This window comes from Squalius cephalus (genome assembly GCF_949319135.1).
Source record: "Squalius cephalus genome assembly, chromosome: 2".
Lineage (NCBI taxonomy): Eukaryota > Metazoa > Chordata > Actinopteri > Cypriniformes > Leuciscidae > Squalius > Squalius cephalus.
In genome coordinates this window covers 20,125,038-20,148,658 of record NC_137123.1, presented here as the reverse complement: position 1 = coordinate 20,148,658, position 23,621 = coordinate 20,125,038, and the positions used below count along the sequence as shown (strand labels likewise).

At 37.1% G+C, this 23,621-nt stretch overlaps 1 protein-coding gene across 4 annotated transcripts in view; it reads right to left on the bottom strand.

Moving 5' to 3' along the window:
• npnta (nephronectin a) overlaps positions 1-23,621 on the bottom strand; it is a 51,481-nt gene that overhangs the window by 26,972 nt on the left and 888 nt on the right. For 2 of the 4 annotated variants that reach the window (XM_079864728.1, XM_079864730.1), the window contains exons 2-4: positions 13,554-13,654; positions 10,045-10,095; positions 4,177-4,269 (exon numbers count right to left, since the gene is read on the bottom strand). In XM_079864728.1, coding sequence (XP_079720854.1) covers positions 4,177-4,269; positions 10,045-10,095; positions 13,554-13,654 — 245 coding nt within the window. The remainder of the gene's footprint in view (positions 1-4,176; positions 4,270-10,044; positions 10,096-13,553; positions 13,655-23,621) is intronic. The other 2 variants (XM_079864729.1, XM_079864731.1) reach the window with 1 other exon arrangement.

The window sequence follows — 23,621 nt, the reverse complement described above, 5'->3', positions numbered from 1 at the left end:
TCTCAGCTGCATAATTACACGGTGAGCACCAACCATAATGACTGGAAAAATCCTGACCCCTTTTGTTCTGGAGCAGCTGATATTAGGTGATGAACTAAAAGACTAAACCTAAAAATAGTGGAGAGTGACTGAAGGGTTTGGTATTTAAAGTGTTTATAGTCCAATGTAACCCTTCAGCTTTCAAAAATACGATTACAGTACCAACGACTGTCTGTGATTGACACTGGAAAAAAAGATGAGAGCCGGGAATGTCAGTGTCACAGAACAATGTCGGCGCTTCACAGCTTAATTATATGATGACATAAGAATCCCATATAATCCCCTCAGCTGTGCTTGACTTTCCAACTCCTAAATATCACACGGAAATGAACATTGTTTTTCAAAAAACATTGGTTTTCCATCCAAACATTGGTTTTCAAACATTGTTTTTCCCTGGCTTGCTGAAAATCAAACTTTGCAACTTTTAAAATCCGTGGGTCCATATGTGAGTTTAATTAATTTTAAACATTAAGACACCAAAGAAAACATTTTTATTTTATGTTTGCCCTGAAGACTATGTATGATGTTAGTCAAAAACAGTTTTAGTTTAGCTTTAGATGACTATTTTTTTCCAAATTAAAAAGCCCCAAACTGTCCAACATTCCGTTCAATCAGACTAAAGGTGTACATTTTGTATGAGCCAACCCATTTGATATCTTACTATTTTGCCAAATGACTTAAGAGTTTAGCATGAGACTGGAACATCTATTTTAGTTACATATGTCATGTGCACAAGACAATTTCTGCATGATGTTAAAAACAATTGCTTTAATAGCCATTTAATAAACTGAGCATTTAACATGGGCCACGGAGAAGTGCACCCTGGATAACGCATTGTTAGACCATAAAGCAGATCTATCTTCATATCTGAAAGCATTTTACAATATTTGATGCCCCATAATGGATTCCTGACCGATTCCAGGAACAGCAGGTAAGCAGATTCTCATTAACAGAGACCTCCTCTGAAAATTAGCATCTTATTACATTGATTTGATCCATGGAGAGCCGAATGCAGCTCTGACTCCTAAATGGATTAGCGCTTTAATGAGTTTATTTGTTCTGGGCAAAGATGCCCATCTGCCTCAGATCGTCTCCATGACAGTGATGTTACAGTGAAGAGCATCTGCAGCCATTAGCTTACTGGCAAAATTGAGAATCAAAGGAGGTGAATGCTATTGTGCTTTAAAAGGATAGTACTTTGTAGAATGTCAGTAATCAAACAGTAGATGGACCCCATTGACTTCCATTAGTTTTTTTTTTTTTTTTTTCTTCATATTATGGAAGTCAATCTTTAAAATATCTTCTTTTGTGTTCAGCAGAAGAAAGAAATTCATACAGGTTTGGAACAACTTGAGGGTGAGTAAGTGATGACAGGTTGAACTATCTCTTTAATTGCATAAAACTACAATTTTGACTATTTCTTGTCATAAAATCGATAGTTCAGTTTCCACACATCAGGTAAGTATTAATGTGGCAACTGTAAAGATATTTTGGTTATGCTCATGAAGCATCTGACAGCTCTAAATATGGTTCAACCAATTAGAATTAACAGTAAGAACCAGTGTTTGGGAAAGTTACTTTTAAAAGTAATGCATTACAATATTGTGTTACTCCCTAAAAAGTAACTAATTGCGTTACTTAGCTACGGAAAGTGTGTTACATTACTTTAGAGTTACTTTTAGTCACCTGGGCTGGGCTTGCGCATTTGTTTTTTTAATAACAAAAAGTATTTTGGAAAATATAAAGGCCCTTTTACACCAAGAGTGAGATAAAATGCAACTACAATAACCGTCATGTTTACACAGCGCACACAACACCTCAGCACTTACGATTAGTCTCAACATGAGGACAGGAGAGCTGTCACTCAATAAATTGGAAAACAAAGTAACTTGCATTACTTATTTGAAAAAGTAACTCATATATTTTGTTGAAAATTTAAAAGTAATGCGTTACTTTACATGTAACTTAATACTTAACTAACTTAAAAAGTAATCTAAGAACTTAAACTTGCGTTACTTGTAATGCGACAGAATACTGGTCAGAATTATACATTTTTTAAAACTATGGTAAAATCTCTGTGATGCACGGCTCATTGCTTTATTACAGATGCTCTTCATGGCATTTTGCAGGCTGTACTTTTGAGTTGCATGAACTGCTGTCCTACATGTCACATGTTCTATCAAATATACAACATAACTTAAAGGTAAAGTGTGTAACCAGCCAAACCACGGACCATGAGAACGTGATTGAGATAAACGGATGCCCCAAACGCGCGCCATTGTTTGAGCCAACATTTCTGTGACAGGTTCATCATTTTATATTTATGATCAAAATATATCATATCCTTTAATAGCACTGCAGAGCCCAATGCTCAATCACATACTTGTCTTTGCATATTAAACTAGGATAGGTGAAAGTATTTTAAGATCGAAAAATGACACACATCACCTTTAAATCCCAATTTGGCTATTAAACTTTGGGGGTGTTATCCCACCTCATTGTTATGGATTAAGCACTAAGCTCTTTATCATTGTTTCTGTTCAGCACTGCACGTGGTTTTCTCTGCACTAATCACTTGTGGTGGATCCTTTTAACATTGAGGCCCTGCTTTATAAAAGGGTTTCATGTATAAAAAAAAAATATGCAAATTGATGGCTGAGCTATTGTATATATATATATATATATATATATATATATATATATATACACACATATGCAGGGCCTAAAATTAACATTTGCCAAGCACCAAACGCGAGTAAAAATCAAAATTCAAATTCAAATTCAAACATAATTATGTCAAAATGCCCATCTTGGCGAGTATCAGTAACTAAGCGTAATCAGTTGAGAAATAAAACGCATGTGTATCAGTGTATTGGATCCGTGCATTAGCTCTTAAAGTGACAGCAGCCTAATATATAAGCTGCTGTTTGTGTTATTAATCAACACAAATTTTGTGTGTCAATCAAACAACAAAAGACAGAAAACAATCACTATGCTCTTGACTGAATAACTTTTGTAACTTTATGTTTCATGGCTGGTAAAAAAAATATTTATAAGTCACTGGCCATTGGCAGGTGTTGCAAAAAGTTAGTTTCAGCCCCAATTGTATAATATTATATTTATTAATATAGAGATTGTCAATACAAAAATGAACTAATATGTAAAACACATTTTGATTACATTAGTATTAGTATAGAGCTATTAACAATCAACGTTTGCATTGCAAAGTATCGACTATGATTTCACAAAGGATTCAAAATAAATCATGAATAATATTAGTAAGTGATTGGGCATCTTGTTTGGTATAATTTAATTTGCATGCTGATTGTTGTGCTACAAATAATTTCAATAAAAAAAAAAAAAATATTAGCGGCTTGAAAAACACTTCAGTCAGTCACATTGAAAATGAAAGGCTTGATTATTTCCGCCTATAATTTTAATATGCCACCCAGGTGTCCGCTCTAACCAGCACCTGTCAAAGTTTGAAACGCGCAGGACAAATAAACCCTTTCCTATAAATCCCCATCAGATTCTTTTAATCGCTCTCGCCACGGAAGCCAAGTGAAGCTGTTAGAAACGTCATCTGTTGTGATTATCTTTTTTTATTTTTTATTCAATCATTCCCACCCAGTCCAGCAATGCTAAAGACGTTTAATCGACTTGACATGAAACCATGACGCAAGGGAAAACCGAAAAGATTCTATTCCACATTCCAGAGGGGATTGTTTTCCCTTTCCTTCCCGTCTTTTAATTACACCTTCTCCCTTTGCCTTCCGAGGGCACAGAATCCTCTCCCAGCCTTCTCCTCTCAAATGGAAATGTGCCTGTTAAATCAGGGGTTATCTCCGACGCCAGCGTTCTTCTGATGAGACAACTACAGACAGAATTTAGTCCCTTGGCTCCGTTTTATTTTCGGTACAGCGTTCTTAGTTCAGTAATTGAGATATTATCAGCTTAAGGGAAACCTCGCATCCTGAATCACTACATCACTCAGTACAACAGATGCATTGTTTTTTGTAGACCTACAGAGTAACATCTACATCCAGAGGCCTTTAAATGAATGCAGTGACAAATTGGTGCTTTAGAATAGAAAGAGAGATTGATTTAAACGTACTGCAAGCACACTTCAGCACTTACCTTGGTTGCATGTTTTTCCTGTATAACCTGGATGGCACTTGCATTTGTTGGGTCCCACGCATTCTCCGTGTTTGCAGCCATGCTGACATACGGCTGTAGGCAAAAAGATCATCAGCATCATTTTACACCAAAGTCTGTGCAGGAAACATGTAACAAAAAAACAGGCTTCAGTTTTTGTGCTGAGAAAAAATCAAACCGTTCTCACTGTGGGAAATAAGTGTCCATACAATTAGACCTTGAGGATATTGTGGCGAGAGATCCACAAAAACATTATTTTGGAGCGCTGGCCCCCTACATCAATAATTCATTGTTTGCCTTGGTCATTTTCATGAACCGAGTGTACGGTCCACCTCACTTCTGCTTTATGTCTCATTACATCTCACATTTGGATTGGGAAGCAGCCCAGAGCTGTGCAACATCAGAAACATTTTAGATCCGAGACTGAGGGAACTGCATTGTATTGCTGAGTAATATCAATTAACTACATGTACTTACTATAGAGTTACGGTTAGGGTTAGGGTTTGGTTTAGGGTTAGATACTTATGCATAATTTACTGTTATTACAATAGTAAGTACATGTAGTAACGTGTAACTACTTAACCTTAAAATCAAGAGTTACCGAAAACATCCTCAGGGTTGAATATGAGGTAAATACTGCCTCTGACATCTTCAAAATAGAGACAAAAACATGCAAATTTCAAAAAACAAAAGCTACATCCCATCCCATACTGCTCTTCCTAATGTTGTCAGAATGATTCTGTGTTTGCAGCCCTGCTGCTAAATAACAGCACAGGAAACTGATCGGTCTTTTATAGCATACCAGATTAGGTTCAGAGCAACGCAAGTTATGTTTGAAGTAGTACGTCAAAGATGCCCAAATGGCATATTCATTAGTGAATTAATGAAAGTATGCTTCCAAGCACATTTTTTATTGTTATATAAATATGCCACAACATGAGTCTTTGGTATTCTATTTTGGTTTATTTTCATATTAAATGTTTTATGATTGTATAACATAAAATAATTGTCATTATCATATATTTTTTTGTAAGTTTATTTTGTTTTTGTGGAAAATGTATGAAGAATAAAGTGTATATTTAAAAAAAAGTTACCCAATTTACCCTAGTTACTTGATCACCTGCATGTGCAGGGCCAAGCCAAAATATTTAATGGTATTTTAATGGTCTCAACCATTTTAATCACAAATCACTGGTAAGGAAATTAGCAGGAATTGCACAAAGTGACTCAGCACAGAATAGCTTTCTTGCAGACAGCTTTTTACAGGAAGAAGAGTCAGTGTTGTTCCACACAATGTTAATGGCTTCAAACAGTTCATGAGAAGTTGAAAAATGTCTGCCAGTCCAAATATTAACTATAGGGTTCAGATCTGGACTCTGACCGATGCCAAAACATGAGCCTGATGGACTTGTTCTCAAGCCATTTCTTGGCTGTCTTTGCATTTTTCATTGTCTTGTTGAAAAACAACATCTGATTTCAACTTTTTATTTGTGAAAAGCAAGCCATTCTGCATTATTCTCCTGCACTCTAAAGCATTAAATGACTTTTCACAGTGAAGAAACTCACCAATAGCAGCAGATAAAAAGGCTCCTCACACAATGACACAGTCTCTTCCTCACGCTTCACTGTGCTAGAAATGCATTTATTATTATATTTCTCAGCAGATTTCTGAAGACAACGCTCTGGAGCTTCACTATGCAACTCGTGTTTCATTGTGATTCATCACTCCACACACAGCTTCCCATATTCTGACAAAAACTTCATTCTGTCTTTGATGTTTTTCTGAAACACTAATGGCTTTTTAAGTAGTGCATTTGTTTAAATTTTGCCAGTTTTCCGACCAATACGTTGTCGTTAAGACAATTAAAAGCTTAGTTTATAGCCATTTTTGGCTTGGCCTTTTTGTATTATTATTTTTTCGCCCCGGAGTGTATATAGACCTCTATATGTGACCCTGGATCACAAAACCAGTCATAAGTCGCACGGGTATATTTGTGGCAATAGCCAACAATACATTGTATGGGTCAAAACTATCGATTTTTCTTTTATGCCAAAAATCATTAGGATATTAAGTAAAGATCATGTTCCATGATGATATTTTGTAAATTTCCTATACCGTAAATATATAAAACATTTATTTTTGTGAGTGAATGCAGCACAATCGTGAACATAAATGAACAACTTTGAAAGGTGATTTTCACAATGTTTCGATTTTTTTGCACCCTCAGATTCCAGATTTTCAAATAGTTGTATCTCGGCCAAATATTGTCCTATCATAACAAACCATACATCAATGGGAAGCTTATTTATTCAGATGATGTATAAATCTCAATTTCAAGAAATTGACCCATGTGACTGGTTTTGTGGCCCAGGGTCACATATAAATATATATATAATTTATTTTTATGATTTTTTTTTTTTTTTTTTTTTTTTGGGTATTTTCCATTTTCATTTTACTCAAAGTTTTAGTAATTTTGTTGTGTTTTTGTCAATTTTATTAGTTTTTTTATTTATTTAAATATATTACATTTTTATTTCTGTTTTAGTGAATTTGCTTTGGCAACTAGTTGAAATTAAAGGGTTAGTTCACCCAAAAATGAAAATTCTGTCAGTAATTACTCACCCTCATGTTGTTCCAACCCCGTAAGACCTTCGTTCATCTTCGGAACACAAATTAAGATATTTTTTATTAAATCTGAGAGTTGTCTCACTTCTCCATAGGCTTCTAAGGGACTGAAACTTGCTGGCCCAGAAAAGTTATTAAAGAGATTGTTAATATAGTCCAAGTGACTACAGTGGCTTAATCTTAAGTGTATCAAGCGACGAGAATACTTTTTGTGCGCAAAAACAAACAAAAATAACGACTTTATTCCACTATTCATTTCCTTCTCTCTGGGCCTCGTAGTGTTTTTGTGCAGCGCGTCTGTGTTGCATGTCAGACGCATCACACACATGACCAGCTTCGACCAATTGTGAGCCTACGTGGTGACGTGCAACACAGAAGCGCTACGCAAAAACACTACGTGAACCAACTAGAGGCCCAGAGAGAAGGAAATGAATAGTGGAATAAAGTCGTTATTTTTGTTTGTTTTTGCGCACAAAAAGTATTCTCGTCGCTTTATAAACTTAAGATTGAGCCACTGTAGTCACTTGGACTATATTAACGATCTCTTTAATAACTTTTCTGGGCCAGCAAGTTTCGGTCACCTAGCAGCCTATGGAGGAGTGAGACAGCTCTCAGATTTAATCAAAAATATCTTAATTTATGTTCCGAAGATGAACGAAGGTCTTACGGGGTTGGAACAACATGAGGGTGAGTAATTACTGACAGAATTTTCATTTTTGGGTGAACTAACCCTTTAAGTTTATTTTTTTAAATGTTTTATATATTTCAGCTAACGTTTATTTTATTTAGTTTAGTTTCAATTTACCAACCCTGGCTGTAACATTAGGCTGGACTAGAGCACTCAGTGGTGGTTCATACCAGAGTCTGCAGTCGACTGAGACTAATTTCCATTGAAAGCTTCGTTGACTCTCCAATTATAGAGGCCTATCAGAGACTGTTAATTTTCCTCACTGGTGCCATTCTCAGAGTGAAAGAGGAGCTAAGAATACACCACAAATACACACACAAAATACTACAAGAGACATAAATGAGAAAAGATGCTACAGTATATAACCCCTTGACCCCAGATGGTGAAAGCAAGACTAAAGTGTACTAGTGATAAAAGACACGCATATCTACTTTCAGACTGTTCAAACTGCATGAAGGCGGAAAAGCATTAGCCCACTCTGGCAAAATGGTGAGATAAGAATCAGCCCGTCTCATTCCACCTTATTAGATTGAGTAAGCTAATCAAAGGTACATGTTGACCTTGCTTTTAACCTGTGTTATTTAATATAGAGGTTAGACAGTAAGATCAAACCCTACGGTTAAAACACAAAAGGACATGAGCTCTAATTTGGTGGTAAACCCCAAGCTGGCAGGAGACAAACAAGGAAACCGAAACGAGTTCTCTGACATTGAGAGTTTATCCGGGCGGCTGCCTTATCTCGCTAGCCAGACAGTTATCAAATGTGATGAAATCATGGATTAATCCTGGTGGGACGCTGTGTGATCACAAGCAGTGGTTATATTTTTAAGTGCTGACGAATGAAGAGCTTAAGGACAGGGCTTTAAAGGGAAACCTATCTGCCGCGGTCCGGTTCAGAGAAATGCCGACACTTGGAACACAAACCACAGGCGAAACGGGCCAAGGGAAGTACCCGTTATTGACAAACCACATCAAACGGTCCCGCTGGCTTCAAAACGCCTAGCTCCTCTCTCACCACATGCGCTCCTCTACCCCTGGAGACTTTCATTCTCGGCATTGCATACCTATCAATCCATGCGCTCTGATGACGCATGACCGGATGGCAGCTTCAAAGCAATGTCAGGAAGTGTTATTGGTGAATTTTATGAAAATAAGATTCATAATAAGGCCCACTAAGTATTTAAAAAGCTAATAATGATTTTTCCAAGCTGGAAAAATCAATAAACCTTGCAAAGCACAACCGCACCATGTCCTAGTGGTTTGTGCCAGACCTGTAATACCCATCCAATAGATTTTTGTTGTTCATGGACATAATGTAGAATTTAAAAATGATATTAAAAGTTAGCTTTAATATTTATATTTAAGTTTCACACTAACTACGCTACAATATCCCATCTAAAAATAAATACATATATAACATATTATATATGAATAAATAAATAAAACATAAACTAATGAATAAATCAATATATTACATATATATACTGCATATACACACACAGTTTTAATTGAAATTATTCAACCCCCACTGCAAATCAGGTTTATTGGCTGTTTGCAATGAGCAAATCAAACAAAAGTAATTGAAATAGCTCAACACAACAAACGTTTCAAGTGGTTTCCCCAAATTCAACTGAAAATGCAACTTTTAAACTCTTCTTGTTTCTTATCGAAAGTAACAAAACGCGGAGCTTATTGCGATTATTGGTGGTTTATGGTGGTTAGGCAACAACGCTGCATTCATCTCCCTGAAAGCACTCGGACATCTTAGAGACGTCTATTTGACGTCTGCATTTACATCTGCGAGATGTATTTTTTAGAGTGTTTGCTCATCTGCAAACCGTCTCTGGGATTGTCTTAAACCTGTATATGGTTTAAAATGTATGTAAAGCTGCTTTTTCTACGATGTTTATCAGATGTATTACACTGCAGATGTTTTCCAGACCTCTAGCAGACATCTTACAGACGTACATGTGCTATCTGAAAAATTATACTAAATGTTAACTTTAATATTTACTACTTTTATATTTATATTTCAGTTTTCGTCACATCATAAATGCCTCTACAGGACAACTAGATAGCTAACTAATTAAGTAGTTAAAATGTTTGTTGTAGTTGTTTTTTGCTTTAGACGTGTTATCCGCAGGAAGCCAATAAAGCAGATGCATGATATTTAGCAGTACCGCTCATATGGGAGATGCCAGTTTAAATCTGGTTTCCTGATTCCATCCTCCATCATTCCTGTCCTCTCTCTCTCTACTGCTGTGTTAAAAGACCCTTGATGTGAGATCCTTTGAGGCTGACGTGGGGGAACAAACAAATATGAATATAAACAGTGATATCCAAATATCCTGGAGGGTCCAGATATTCAGATGGAAGCTGGAGCAGGTGTGAAGTGTTCACAGGATATCAGGATATTCTCAAAGGAGGAGTGCGCGCGGGGGACTATAAATAAACGGGAACTCGGTATTCAGCGGATGCGTGCTCTGAATGACGCTGAGGCAAGATGATTGCAAAGGAAATATGATGTGGTGCTAACCTTGGGGTTGGCACCTTATCCCGATTACTCTGCGGGTTAAGACGTAGAGGGCTGCAAAACAAACGGCCAGACAAAAAAAATAAAAAAGGAAGAAGCTTCATCTAAATGTGAGATGAAAACATTACATGGGAGCCATGCTGATGATGGACAAGCATTATAAACGCAACACATACAATCCACACACAGATTAAAGATTAAAGTCTCTCGCATTTCACGTGGTGACGAACTTTTTTTCAGGGAAAAATCACAAGTGACATTTATGTTTCAAAAGGTTTCTTTTTGATGCTGAAAATTCTTTGCATCACAGGAAAAAAGTACATTTTAAAATATATTCAAATTGTGTAATAATGTAAGTAATAATTTCACAATATTACTGTGAATGGACATATTGTTACAAAGTGCAAAACACTATATCAAAGCTGTGTTCAACAAAGCTTAAACTGTTTCCAAAGGACAAAAAAAGAAGACATTTGTCTTCAAATTTTGATTCATCGGTCCACAAAACCGAGTTTCACTCCTCTAGTTCCTATGTTCTCTTGCCCAGGCAGGGCAGCCTCAATAACAAAGGTTTCTTTGCAGTTCCTCAGTCACACAGCTTCACACACACTCCCCTGTGAACTACTGATGCTCAAACATTTGAGTAACATTTTGCTGAGCTGGTATTTTAGGAGCAGCTTAGGAACAGGATAGGCGGTGTTGCAGATGTTCAACTATTAAATCCCTCTTGTCCCGCCTGACCTCACCGGTCCTCACGAGGGCCAATTACTTCAAATTAAATGATGCTTTAAACTACAGAAGTGACGACTCTCAAAGCTAACATTACCCTTCAAAAGATACCATGGTGCTATACACCATGTTACTGAATGATTACCCTATTTATTTAGTTAAATTGCTCTGAACTGGAAGTATAAGTGTTATTATACTGGTTTCGGATTCACCTGACCTAGTCTTGCATATCCAGACCTTCAAACTGACGGCAGGTTTCATTGGCCGACAAATCATTCTAATATGCTGATTTGACGATATCTTATTATTATCAATGTTGAAATCAGCTTAAATTGTTGCTTGATATATTTGTGCAGAAACTGTGACGATAATTTTTGATTTTGATGAATAGAAAGTTCAGCATTTATTTGAAATAAAAATATCTTTTAGAAGAATAGAGTCTTCTTTTCATCAATTTAATGGATTCTTGCTGAATAAAAGTATTCAAATAAATCTTACTGACCCCAAGCGTTTGAACCGTAATGAAGAAATTTGAACGTTGACTGCCTGTCCTTAAGCACTTGCAGTGAACGTGCTTTACTGTAACTATGATTTTTGCTCTTTTTATAACCTGAGGGATGAGCCGAAATGATCTTCGTTGGTAATCCACACTATGCTATGAAAGCTGTTGATAGAGCTTAACTTGTATTGAACCCGGAACCTTCCTTTAAAATCCAGCTTTTAGAGAGAGATTACAGTCCGAGATGTCCTGACGCTTGAGACAGATATTTCACTCTCGCACTGAGCCGTTCTCGAGAAGGAACTTCATCAAAATTCATCCTCAGCTGGAGATCTTGTTAACTCTAGATGATTAGGTTGTTATGATTGGGGAATCTAATTTCGGCTGTGTGAGGTATAATCTTAATCACGATTGAATTCAGCCCAAGAAACCGAGGGCTGCCCCCTAAACCAGCTGTTCTGAGCAAGTCAAATATTGCAGCTTCACGTTCCTGTTATTGAGGTGAGAATAGAGTATGACTGCGGCGCCCAACAAAACCTTTGACTGGATGGATATTTGAAAAGCATTTCGGAGCCGAGCACTTCACTTTCCCTGAGGACTCTGTGTTCGGGGATGCATTTATTACGGCTTTCATTCTCAATGTGCATCTTCACCCAGTGTGTTCACCGACCGGCCAAAACAAACCGCAGCAATTTCAATTCAATTCAATTCAGTTCAAATCGAATCGAATTGAAATTGCTGCGGTTTGTTTTGGCCAGACGGTGATCATCAATCAATTTCATCAAAGATATGAGATGCAGGGATCCCGTAATCAGTCACGATGGAGCCCTTAACGCCCTTAACGAGTTCAACCGCTGGCTGTCTTGCTGTCCGTGATTGAGGACAGAATCGGTTTGTTTGCCTCCCATTGTGCATATTTATTTACTTCAAATGACCGTTTTCAGCGTTATCAACCATCCAAAACACGCAATCTGCAAAGGGCGTACCTCGGCCACGTGAAGTGTGAGAGACATTTGCACACATACACACACAGTCACACAAAGAAAACATTGATTTGTTACAAAATACGGTATAAAGACGAAATGCTGAGAATCTACTAGCATAGAAGCATAAGCATTAGCTTTTGGAGCCCCTCAGCATGTGACCCTCGTGATTCTTTGGCAAAGGCAACAGCTGGGCTATCATGTGCACAAGCCATGCAGAGAATCTTGCATTTGTCAGGCTGCCCGATACATTGTGCCGCTAATACTCATGCATCACTAAGTAGCCCATGAATCAGCGCTGGGCTTGTTCCATTTTTTGATACGGTCAAACATTTGTTCAGAAGCATGGCATATCTTTTTTAGATTTGTAGAGAACATATGGCAGCTGATAAATGAAGCATAAGACGCTATTAATATGAGCAGCGGGAGCACATCCTCTGATTCCATGATAACGCAATAAAATGAGCTAATCCGTACTTGAAGATCATTACGTGATTAATGCGGTGTAAGATTTGAGAGGCATCATCACTTCTAGTGTGAGATGAATGCATTTATATGGATCGCACATTACAGATCAGCATAATCCATGCTTGATCCAACTAAAGGTATTAGGGGTAATACAATGGCTGGAAGTGATACAATTAAACTTGATAATATATATATATATATATATATATACTTTTTTTTTTTTTTTCAGTATCATTTTATTTAATGTTCTTTATATTTTTCCTATTATTGTACAGCACTTTCAGTTGTTTTTAAATGTGCTTTCTAAATGAATGCTTGGCCTTCTATGTCTTTTTTAGACCTCAAACTAATCCTGCAGGAATGTGGTGCTGTTGCAGCAAACTACTCGTTGTACCTTCTAATTATTCCAAATGACTGAACCACGTAATATTGGGTGTCATGCAGAATATCTCAAAGACAAAGCAGACAACCGGCGGGCGACTAAACCAGTTAGTAAGCATGAAATTTAGAAGCATTATTTCCCAAGACATAGTCTTGCTTATTTTCAGCCATCATTTTCTACCACTTCTGTGAAGTCACCAGTTCATTATACAGTATTTGGTGGAATCAAATGGATCCTGCAATCAAATCAGCATCTAAAACATTATGCCAGACTTAAGAGTAAAAGAGTATTGACAATAGAACTATTTATTCAATAGAACAGAATTTGGCATGTACTCCAATGAACTGGTGACTTGCTGTGAAGTGTTGTTAAGTGTCGGAAGAAGGTTAAAGCAGCGTGGAAGTCTAGAAGCCCCTACAGCACTGTTCACCCTATAGCAGCAGTTACTCACGCTGGCACTGGCCCCAGGAGACTCGTGTCCAACCCCAGCAGCAGTCGACCCGAGCGCCGTATCGACACAGCCCATTGGACGAGGCCATCTGTCTGGGCCACCTATCAGGAGACAGTTTGATCAGATCTTGGCCAATCACTACACAGAAGACAGTTAAACGAGTGACAAGTAACATTGAGCATAACTATCTATCTATCTATCTATCTATCTATCTATCTATCTATCTATCTATCTATCTATCTATCTATCTATCTATCTATCTATCTATCTATCTATCTGTCTGTCTGTCTGTCTGTCTGTCTGTCTGCCTGTCTGCATCTATCTATCTATCTATCTATCTATCTATCTATCTATCTATCTATCTATCTATCTATCTATCTATCTATCTATCTATCTATCTATCTATCTATCTATCTATCTATCTATCTATCTATCTATCTATCTATCTGTCTATCTGTCTGTCTGTCTTCTGTCTGTCTGTCTACTGTATCTATCTATCGGTCGGCCTGTTTGTCTATCTATCTATCTATCTATCTATCTATCTATCTATCTATCTATCTATCTATCTATCTATCTATCTATCTATCTATCTATCTATCTATCTATCTATCTATCTGTCTATCTGTCTGTCTGTCTTCTGTCTGTCTGTCTACTGTATCTATCTATCGGTCGGCCTGTTTGTCTATCTATCTATCTATCTATCTATCTATCTATCTATCTATCTATCTATCTATCTATCTATCTATCTATCTATCTATCTATCTATCTATCTATCTATCTATCCATTTATCTATCTGTCTATCTGTCTACTGTATCTATCTATCGGTCGGCCTGTTTGTCTGTCTATCTATCTATCTATCTATCTATCTATCTATCTATCTATCTATCTATCTATCTATCTATCTATCTATCTATCTATCTATCTATCTATCTATCTATCTATCTATCTATCTATCCATTTATCTATCTGTCTATCTGTCTACTGTATCTATCTATCGGTCGGCCTGTTTGTCTATCTATCTATCTATCTATCTATCTATCTATCTATCTATCTATCCATTTATCTATCTGTCTATCTGTCTGTCTGTCTGTCTGTCTATCTATCTGTCTATCTGTCTGTCTGTCTGTCTGTCTGTCTATCTATCTGTCTGTCTGTCTACTTTATCTATCTATTGGTCGGCCTGTCTGTCTATCTAAGTCTATCTAAGCCCATGAATCTGTAGATTCAAGATTCAAACACATTTGCAAGTCATGAGTTAACTTCTATTGTTCCAGTTTTTACTGTTGTCTTATCCAGTGCATCAGTCAGCCAGTGACGTGTTATCTATATTCACAAAGCTTCCGTTGTACTCAGTGACACAGGTGCTGCAGATAAGAGCACTGTGAGTTATCACTCCTCCACCAGAGGCAGATCTTCTCGTATGATGCTGGATGCACACACAGCGCAGAGATCAGATGAAGTCTGTCTGTGCTTATGCTAGAGGGAATTTATGAAAAATAAGGGTGTTCTTAGAAAAAGATATGTTACATGACCCAACAATGTGAGTGAACAAGACAGATTTTTGGAAAACATCATTCTTGGAAACAACAGCGAAGGCCGTTTAAAACCGATTTTCCATAAAATGGAAGATAAAGGTACAGCTGAAGTGCTTTTGAATCGGAGAGTTTCTTGGCAGTGCACGCCAGGACGAATCTCTTTTTTTTTCCACCAGCAGAGCTCCAAATGTTTTTGTGAAGAAGTAAAACCATTTAAGGTCTGTGAAAATAAGCAAAAGGGAATGAACACAGGTCAAATGACGTCATGTAAATGGATCATCATGGGTAATAGATACAGGGAAAGCACAGCGCACAATCTAAAATTAAACCTCTACTTAATACGGCTGGCTGTATTTAAACAGAGAAGAGAAAACGAGAAAGAAAATAAACTGAGCTAATCATATATCACATATAAACATTCTATATTTTGTTGAATTACTTTATTTGAAGATGATAATAAGATGATAATAAGATGATTTATTTTATTTAACCCTTACATACATACACAGTGATACTTTTTCCAGGATCCTTGCTGATGTTTTGATTTGAATGATTGATTTATTTCAAATGATTGATTTATTTCAATAAATCCTGATTTTTAGCTAGATTTTTACTTTTTACATTAAACATTTTGATTCTACTAGGCAACAAAAGATAATACCATTACAAGAATAAAAAACATTCACTCAAAAAAAGAAAACCTTGACTTTAATTAATTTTTTCTTGTCAACAGGTTCCACTTAATTTAATTATGAAAGTTGAAAACAAATAATTAAGTTTATCTAACTTAATGTGGTTGTTTTAGGGATAAATAATATTTTGGACTCAAGCCAACTATTATCAATCATTTTTGCTCAACAAGAGACGTTTGTTTAACTAACTAAAGTCAGTTAAGTTATATGTACTAACAAAATTTGTGAATCCAACTTATTTAATATTCCATTCATTTAAGTGACACATAATTAATTTGACAGACTATAGATAGCTATCAGCTAGCAGTAACACATATTAGCATCTTAAATGGTAAGATTTACATGTTCCTTTAACCAAAGCATTTGAAAGTATCTGAATCAGTCCACAGCCAAACAAAATGCTCCACTCTTCTCCACAATGGTAACCCACTGTAATTTACTGTAAATGGATCTAATAATTCCAATGTAATTGAACATTAAACACAATTACACACAATCAAGTCTTCCCCTTTTCTCATTTTCTCAAAAAACATAAAATAACACTCCATTTTAACATTTATTCTCTCTTAATTCAAACATATGCAAAGCATGCTGGGAACTAACAAGCACTGCCAAGTTTCAGTTAATGCAACACAAATCATTCAAGTAATGACAACACAAACGGATTAAGTAAACTTAAATTTTTCATATATAAGCAGATTGAACACAATCAAATTAAGTTAGGGCAAAATGGCAGATGGCGTCGCACTATACTGCCACCATCTGGATGTAAGAATTATTTACTTAACATAAATGGTTTGTGTTTAGACAACGCATTAGGATTTTGTACTGTTAAGTTGAGGCATAATTACGTGGACCTTAATAGAAAAAAACATTTCAAGTCAACAAACACAATTATTATATGTAAACTAAATATAAATATATTATGTAAAGTGCACAACCTTCCTATTTTTTTTGAGTGTTGACATATCTCTAAAAGTTGCATGTGTTATAATATGCATAAGTGAGGGAGGATATGATTGTGAATTTTAGCCGCACGCTCACTGTCCTCTTCAGTTTACTCTGGATCGGAAGCCAGTGAAAATGCTAATGCGGCCACTATGGCTGCCAGTCACTCCAGTCAGAAAGTGTGATGTGGCACTAAATGAGAGTGACAGGCAGAAGGGAAAATGTTTGCGTGTGCAGCTCGGCAAGGAAAAGGAGACGGCTCTAAAGACACAGAGCGCATGCTAAGAGGATTGAGTCCGTGCTCCTGCCTGTCACTCTGCTATATCTTACCTGAAACACACATTTAATCACAAACACACACACAGAGAGACTGGCCGGACTCACCATGTTCCAACACAATCACCTCTGTATGCATTAAAAACATCACTTCTAACTCACTGCAAAGATGCTGGGTGCAGAATACATCATATATCGCAATGGCTCCCAGGGTTGCACATATATTTCTATTGTCTTTTGTCTTTTAAAAGTAAGAAAACCAAATGGTTGTTGTCAATTTATGTGGACTGCAAACATAGCAGAACATATGTAGTGTACATATATAATGACCCCATATACCCAATCTTTAGTCATTTTAATTGCATTTAAATTTAATTATTCACATAAACTGCAGTGCTTAAAGAGGACGTTTATGCCTTGGTTTTGGGCTCTGCTAGAAAAGGACTATTCAAAAAACACATTATTTTTGACATATTTCGCATTGTTGCAGCACCTCTCTTCCCAGTCTGTCAGTAACGCTCTGTTTAGTTCCTGTCTCTATGAAGCTCCTCCTTCCGAAAGAGCAATGTGCACTGATTGGTCGGCGGGACCAGTGTGCCGTGATTGGTCAACCACTTTGAGTGGAAATGTCACGCCACTTACCATAACCGTGATTTTTAACACACTACCAACTAACTCAACCAGGCCTCGCCCATTTTTTTGCGTTTGCCTTGGACAGGAATTATTTAAATGAGGGATATTTGTCGTGTTTGTTCCCGGAAGAAAACTCAAGACAACAATGGAGGAATTTCAGGGAGTTCAGAAACAGTGTTACTGATATAGAGAATAGAGAGTGAATTTGTACTTTGCAGACCTTTTTCATGCTCAAACAGCAACATTACACACTAAAGAAAGTAAAAAAATGTCAAAAAGCAAAACATGCCCTCTTTAATAGAAAAGAAAGCAAGTAAGAAAGAAACAAATAGAGGGAGGGGGGAAAAGAGAGAGACAAATCTCCTCGTGTGCAGTGCTTGCCCCACCAGAGACAAGCGAATGCGTGCCAGTCAGCAATCTGCAAACTCTGGGCCCGATCCAAAGAGACACCAAACTGAGAGAGAGAAAGAGAGAGAGCGTCGCCCAGCGAGAAACCGGCGCCACATTCACTGAGGTAACAAGTCTGTCACAACAAATCCCTCGTCCACCTGAGTTAGAGTCTTTCCTCACCTTGTTAAAGATGCAGCTATTACACAGTTTCAATTTCCAGCTCAATCTGGCATTAGCGGATTACACAAACGACAAATATCTCCATAATGCAATTCTGTCCCGGCTGCTAAAAGGAGGCAACCGGGTCACGAAAATTAGACGTAGATGCCTTTATCTCTGTGCACTGGTACATTTGAGTCATGAAAAATTCATGCAATTCGCATTTCTATTTGTCTGGAGCGGTCTGACACAATTCATGCGGCTCCGTAGTGAGTCTGCACATGTATATGAATGATGACATGCAGCGGGGCTCGGGTGCAAGTGCAAGGGGTTTAATTACAGCCCTTCACATTCCTCCACCACCTCCACAGACTGCCAGACAATTAGACACGCGCCTTTGAAACATGCGCTCGAGTTGAGCTGTCTTCATTCGCCAGCCTCCATATAGAATATATGCCTCTGGAGAATGGCACACCGGTCAAGCAAAGTCCATCTCATCCAGAGCTAAGCGGCAATCAGACGCAGCAGGTACAAGTCTGAAATAAACGCCCCATGTGGTGAAAGGGACAGATTTATGAATCTCCCACAGTTTCTGAGATGTTTATGAGCATTTAAAGACAACAGATATGAGTTTTGCAATGGTCAGCGCAGTTATTTAGTCAGTAGTCTGGCTGGTTGGAAATTTAGAAGTAGATTTAGCCTAAAAAAAAGAGTGGCTAAAAGAGCATTTTAGCATCGCAAGTGCAGTCACATTAGACTTTGTTCCATTCATATGCATGCAAACGTGGGCGAGAGGAAATGCAGGCCAAAGTTTCAGCTCTGGCCTGTGAATTTGCATGGGGAGAAGGTGGTTGACCAATTAAGAATCAAAATGTCACAGATTTGGCTCAGTAAAAAGAATGCAAATTTCAAAGCTGCATTACTTACAGTGTTTCCGGAAAGTGGAATAAACAGTATTTTACTCTTTAAAACGCCCCGATTGTAGTCTTGAGTTTTCTTCCGGTAACGAACACGTCACAATATTCCTCATTTAAATATTTCCCGCCCAAGGCATACGAAAAATAAAGGTGTGAAGCCTGGTTGAGTTAGGTGGTTATAGTGAGTGACGTGACATTTCCACTCGAAGCGGTTGACCAATCACAACACACTGCTCCAGCTGACCAATCAGAGCACATTGTGCTTATCAGAAGGAGGAGCTTCATAGAGACAGAAACTAAACAGAATGTTACTGACAGACTGAGAAGAGAGGTGCTGCAACATAAACATGTGAAAAATAATGAAAGGGCATAATAGGTCCCCTTTAATATATTCAACTTATTATTTGATGTTTTTCTTTTATTCTTAACAACAAAATCCATAGAATGTGACAGCATATCTTGTTCCCCATATGTAATTTTGCACACTCAAAGTCGTGTGTGCGTCTTATTTTCAGCAGACGGCTTGACGGAGAGGGTCAAATCCAAACATTGAAAATAATTTGACTACGGACCAAGTGACAATGCATTTTCAGTCAAATGCACATTCGTTGGCCATGGTAGCTGACTCCGATGATAGCAAAGTCAGGCCTGGGGGCAAATTCTGCTCCCTGAGACAATTCAGATGATGAAATCAATTGAAAGACCACAAAGAGTGTCAACCGGACATGTGGACATAATTCAAGCCCTTCTGAATGGGCCTGTAGGGTTTACCCCAAGACTGAGTGAGAGCGTAACAAAGCACTGTTGACAAAATATATTAGAACAATTAGAGATGCGGGGAATATCCATTCTGCTCCAGTGAGTCATAGGAACCAACAGTCCAAAACCCCATGTTGGAAGAGTTGAAAAAGTTGGACACTTTAATGAGTCTGTCTATAATTGATTACTCTTGTTATCATGTCGGCAAATGACAAGTTGGCGGTTTAGCGGCGAGTCATCCCTCAGGTGTAGCACAAGCCATTAGACAGGAGCTTAACGGCCCCTGCTAAGGGCCTGGATATAATGAATGGGCCCCTCACAGTGCTCTCATGCACTATATTCTCTCTATGAATTTAGATCGGGGCAGTGAAGCAGGTTTGTAAGCAGGGCAAATTGGCAAATAATGGCCCTGGTGACAAGCGAACTCCATCACGACTGAAATTAATAATGTGCGCCAGCAGGTTAATGTACACGTTCATTACAGTGGGCAGCTCCCGCTCCTGAAATGCCAGCACAAGCCATGCCCTGAAGAAAAAGCATTAATATTGTGTCTGTGAGTTACACAAACATTAAGCTCATGATGTATGGGATGACAAAGAGAAGTCAGAATGCATAGAATGCAATGAATAACAGAGTCTTGACTAAATGAGTGTGCTAAGGTCATTTGGACAAATATAGATGACACATTAGTTGTTCATTATGTCTCTTAAAGAGCGCCGCTAATGTTGTACCAAAAAACCCGTTATTAATGTCCCCCTAACTGAGTACGGATGTGTTCGTGAAACCGCATCATAGCTGTGCTCTGCCTCTGGGCAACTGGCAATGATAAATAAGGGGACAATGAAGAAGCAAAAGAACCAAGCTTGAATTTTAACACAACAAATGCTTCTGCCAGTGAATAAATTTCCAGTCCATTTGGAAGGACAGCTATTGCTCATCTTGCCAAAAGGGCAAAATGCTTCCCAGCAGAGCGGAAGATAGAAGATGCCATAAAGATCACTGCAGGAGTTGTATTCACAAGTCCACACTTGGGTGGCCAGTGTCTCAGCGGAACACCCTGTGGGAACCGAGTGACTGTAACAGTGAATGGGAAGTGATGCATTCACAACAGTGAACTACCGGTAATTAGGCGATGCATACATAATACATGACGTAATTTGGCAATGCATGCTTAATACATGATGTAATTAGGCAATGTATACTTAATACAGGACACAATTAGAAGATGCATACTTACAGTAATACATTACGTAATTAGGCAATGCATACTTAATACATGACGTTAGGCGATGCTCACTTGATACGTTATGTATTTAGGAGAGGCAAACTTAATACATGACATAAGGCGATGCATACTTGATACATGATGCATTTAGGCGATGCAAACTTAACACATGACGTTAGACGATGCATACTTGATACATGATGTAATTAGGTGATGCAAACTTCATACATGATGTAATTAGGCGATGCATATATAATATATGACGTAATTAGGTGATGCAAACTTCATACATGACGTAATTAGGCGATGCATACATAATGCATGACATAATTAGGTGATGCAAACATAACATATGACATTATTAGGTGATGCATACTTAATACATGACGTAATTAGATGATGCATACTTAATACATTACTTAAGTAGCCAATGCATACTTCATATATGACATAATTAGACAATGCATACTTAATACATGACGTTAGGCGATGCATACTTGATACATGACGGAATTAGGTGATGCAAACTTCATGACTAATTAGGCGATGCATACATAATACATGACGTAATTAGATGATGCATACTTAATACATGACGTAATTAGGTGATGCAAACATAATACATGACGTAATTAGGTGATGCATACTTAATACATGACGTAATTAGATGATGCATACTTAATACATGACTTAAGTAGCCAACGCATACTTAATATATAATTAGACAATGCATACTTAATGCATGACGTAAATAGGGTATGCATACTTAATACATAACGTAATTAGACAATACATACTTAATACATGACTTAAGTAGGCAACGCATACTTAATACATGACAATTACACAATGCATATTTAATACATGATGCAAATAGACAATGCAAACTTAATACATGACGTAATTAGGCAGTGCATACTTAATATATAACGTAATTAGACGATACATAATTAATACATGGCGTAATTAGGCCACCAATACTTAATACATGACATAATTAGACAATGCACACTTAATACATGACGTGAATAGGCAATGCACACTTAATATATGACGTAATTAAGCAATGCTGTTAAATGACAAAGAATCACTAAATTAATAAATTACATTGAAACACAGTTTGAAACCAATTATATTTCCATAATGTATTTGCATAATGAACTGAAAAGGCAGTTCTCACAAAAATGAAAAAGTTGTCATTTATACTGTCATTTTCAAACCTTCCTTTGACAAGGTACTTTATTTTTTCTCATACAATGAAAATGAATGGAGTCCATAACAACAATGGACTCCATTGATTTTCATTTTATATACTGTATATATATATATATATATATATATATATATATATATATATATATATATATATATATATATATATATATATATATATATATATATATATTTATATGTTAATTTGTGTTCCACAGAAGGAACAAGTTCATATTGTAGGGAAGGAATCAGTGCAGAGCAAGATAAATAATCTTTAAAAAAGATCTGTACATATACTGTAACAGGACCATGGATGTGCATTAGGAAAGTAAATATATAGGCTCAGTTTTGAATTTGTTGACTTTTAAATAATGCATATGCATTTAATTGTTAAATGTATATACATAATTAAATTCATAAAGTATTTAACTTTCATATTTAATGAGTAGGCCTAATGAACAATGCATACTTGAATGAGGTAACTGAGCATTCCATAATAAATGATGTGATTCAGCAATGCATGCTCAATAAGGATGAGTCATAAGCACTGTTTTAAAAGTTTCTCCAAGTCACAGGAGAGATCAATGAACCCCTAGAGCCATTCAATCTTGAAAGTCTCTCAGATTGCACCTTTTGGATATCTCTCTTATTTAGCACATTATTCAACGATCAGTCTTACTAGCAGAGGGATTCATGAACAACACTGTGTCAGATTAGTGAGACCCCTAAAATGTGCAGACAGTTCAGGGGGGCCTGTAGGAACGGACAGGGAAACCTTGCCCTAAGGTATACTGAGCTACTTCTACTAAAGCACATAGTTAATTTCAAGCATGGACATTCAATCCCCTTTAATCTCAATGAAGCTTTAAGAAGATTTGAATCTTTGGCACGTTTCTGTTCACCACATATTTCACATTACATGTTTGGGCACGAAACAACCGGGAGCATGTGCGCTGACTGTCTAAAAGGGAGAATAAATGCTTCTTAAACACGTTTTTTTTTTTTTTTTTTTTAACTGCCATTACATACAGTATTCAACACATACTGATAAGTTAAAGAATGAATGCTAGTGTTTTGCATTTGTGAGATCTTTAAGAGCAGCTTTAGACTGATGCAAGTTCACAAGTTCACCGTGCTGATTGACAACACAGTAACACAACACAAACTTTAAGCCCGTCCTAAATCGAACCGACCAGAAGCGTATTTATGGCTCGTTTCATGACTTCTAATCGTTAACATAAACATTGACTTTAAGAATTACTTTTTTTTTTTACTAATTTAGGTTTTGTTATTAGTCAACCCTGTTACCAGCAACTTCCTC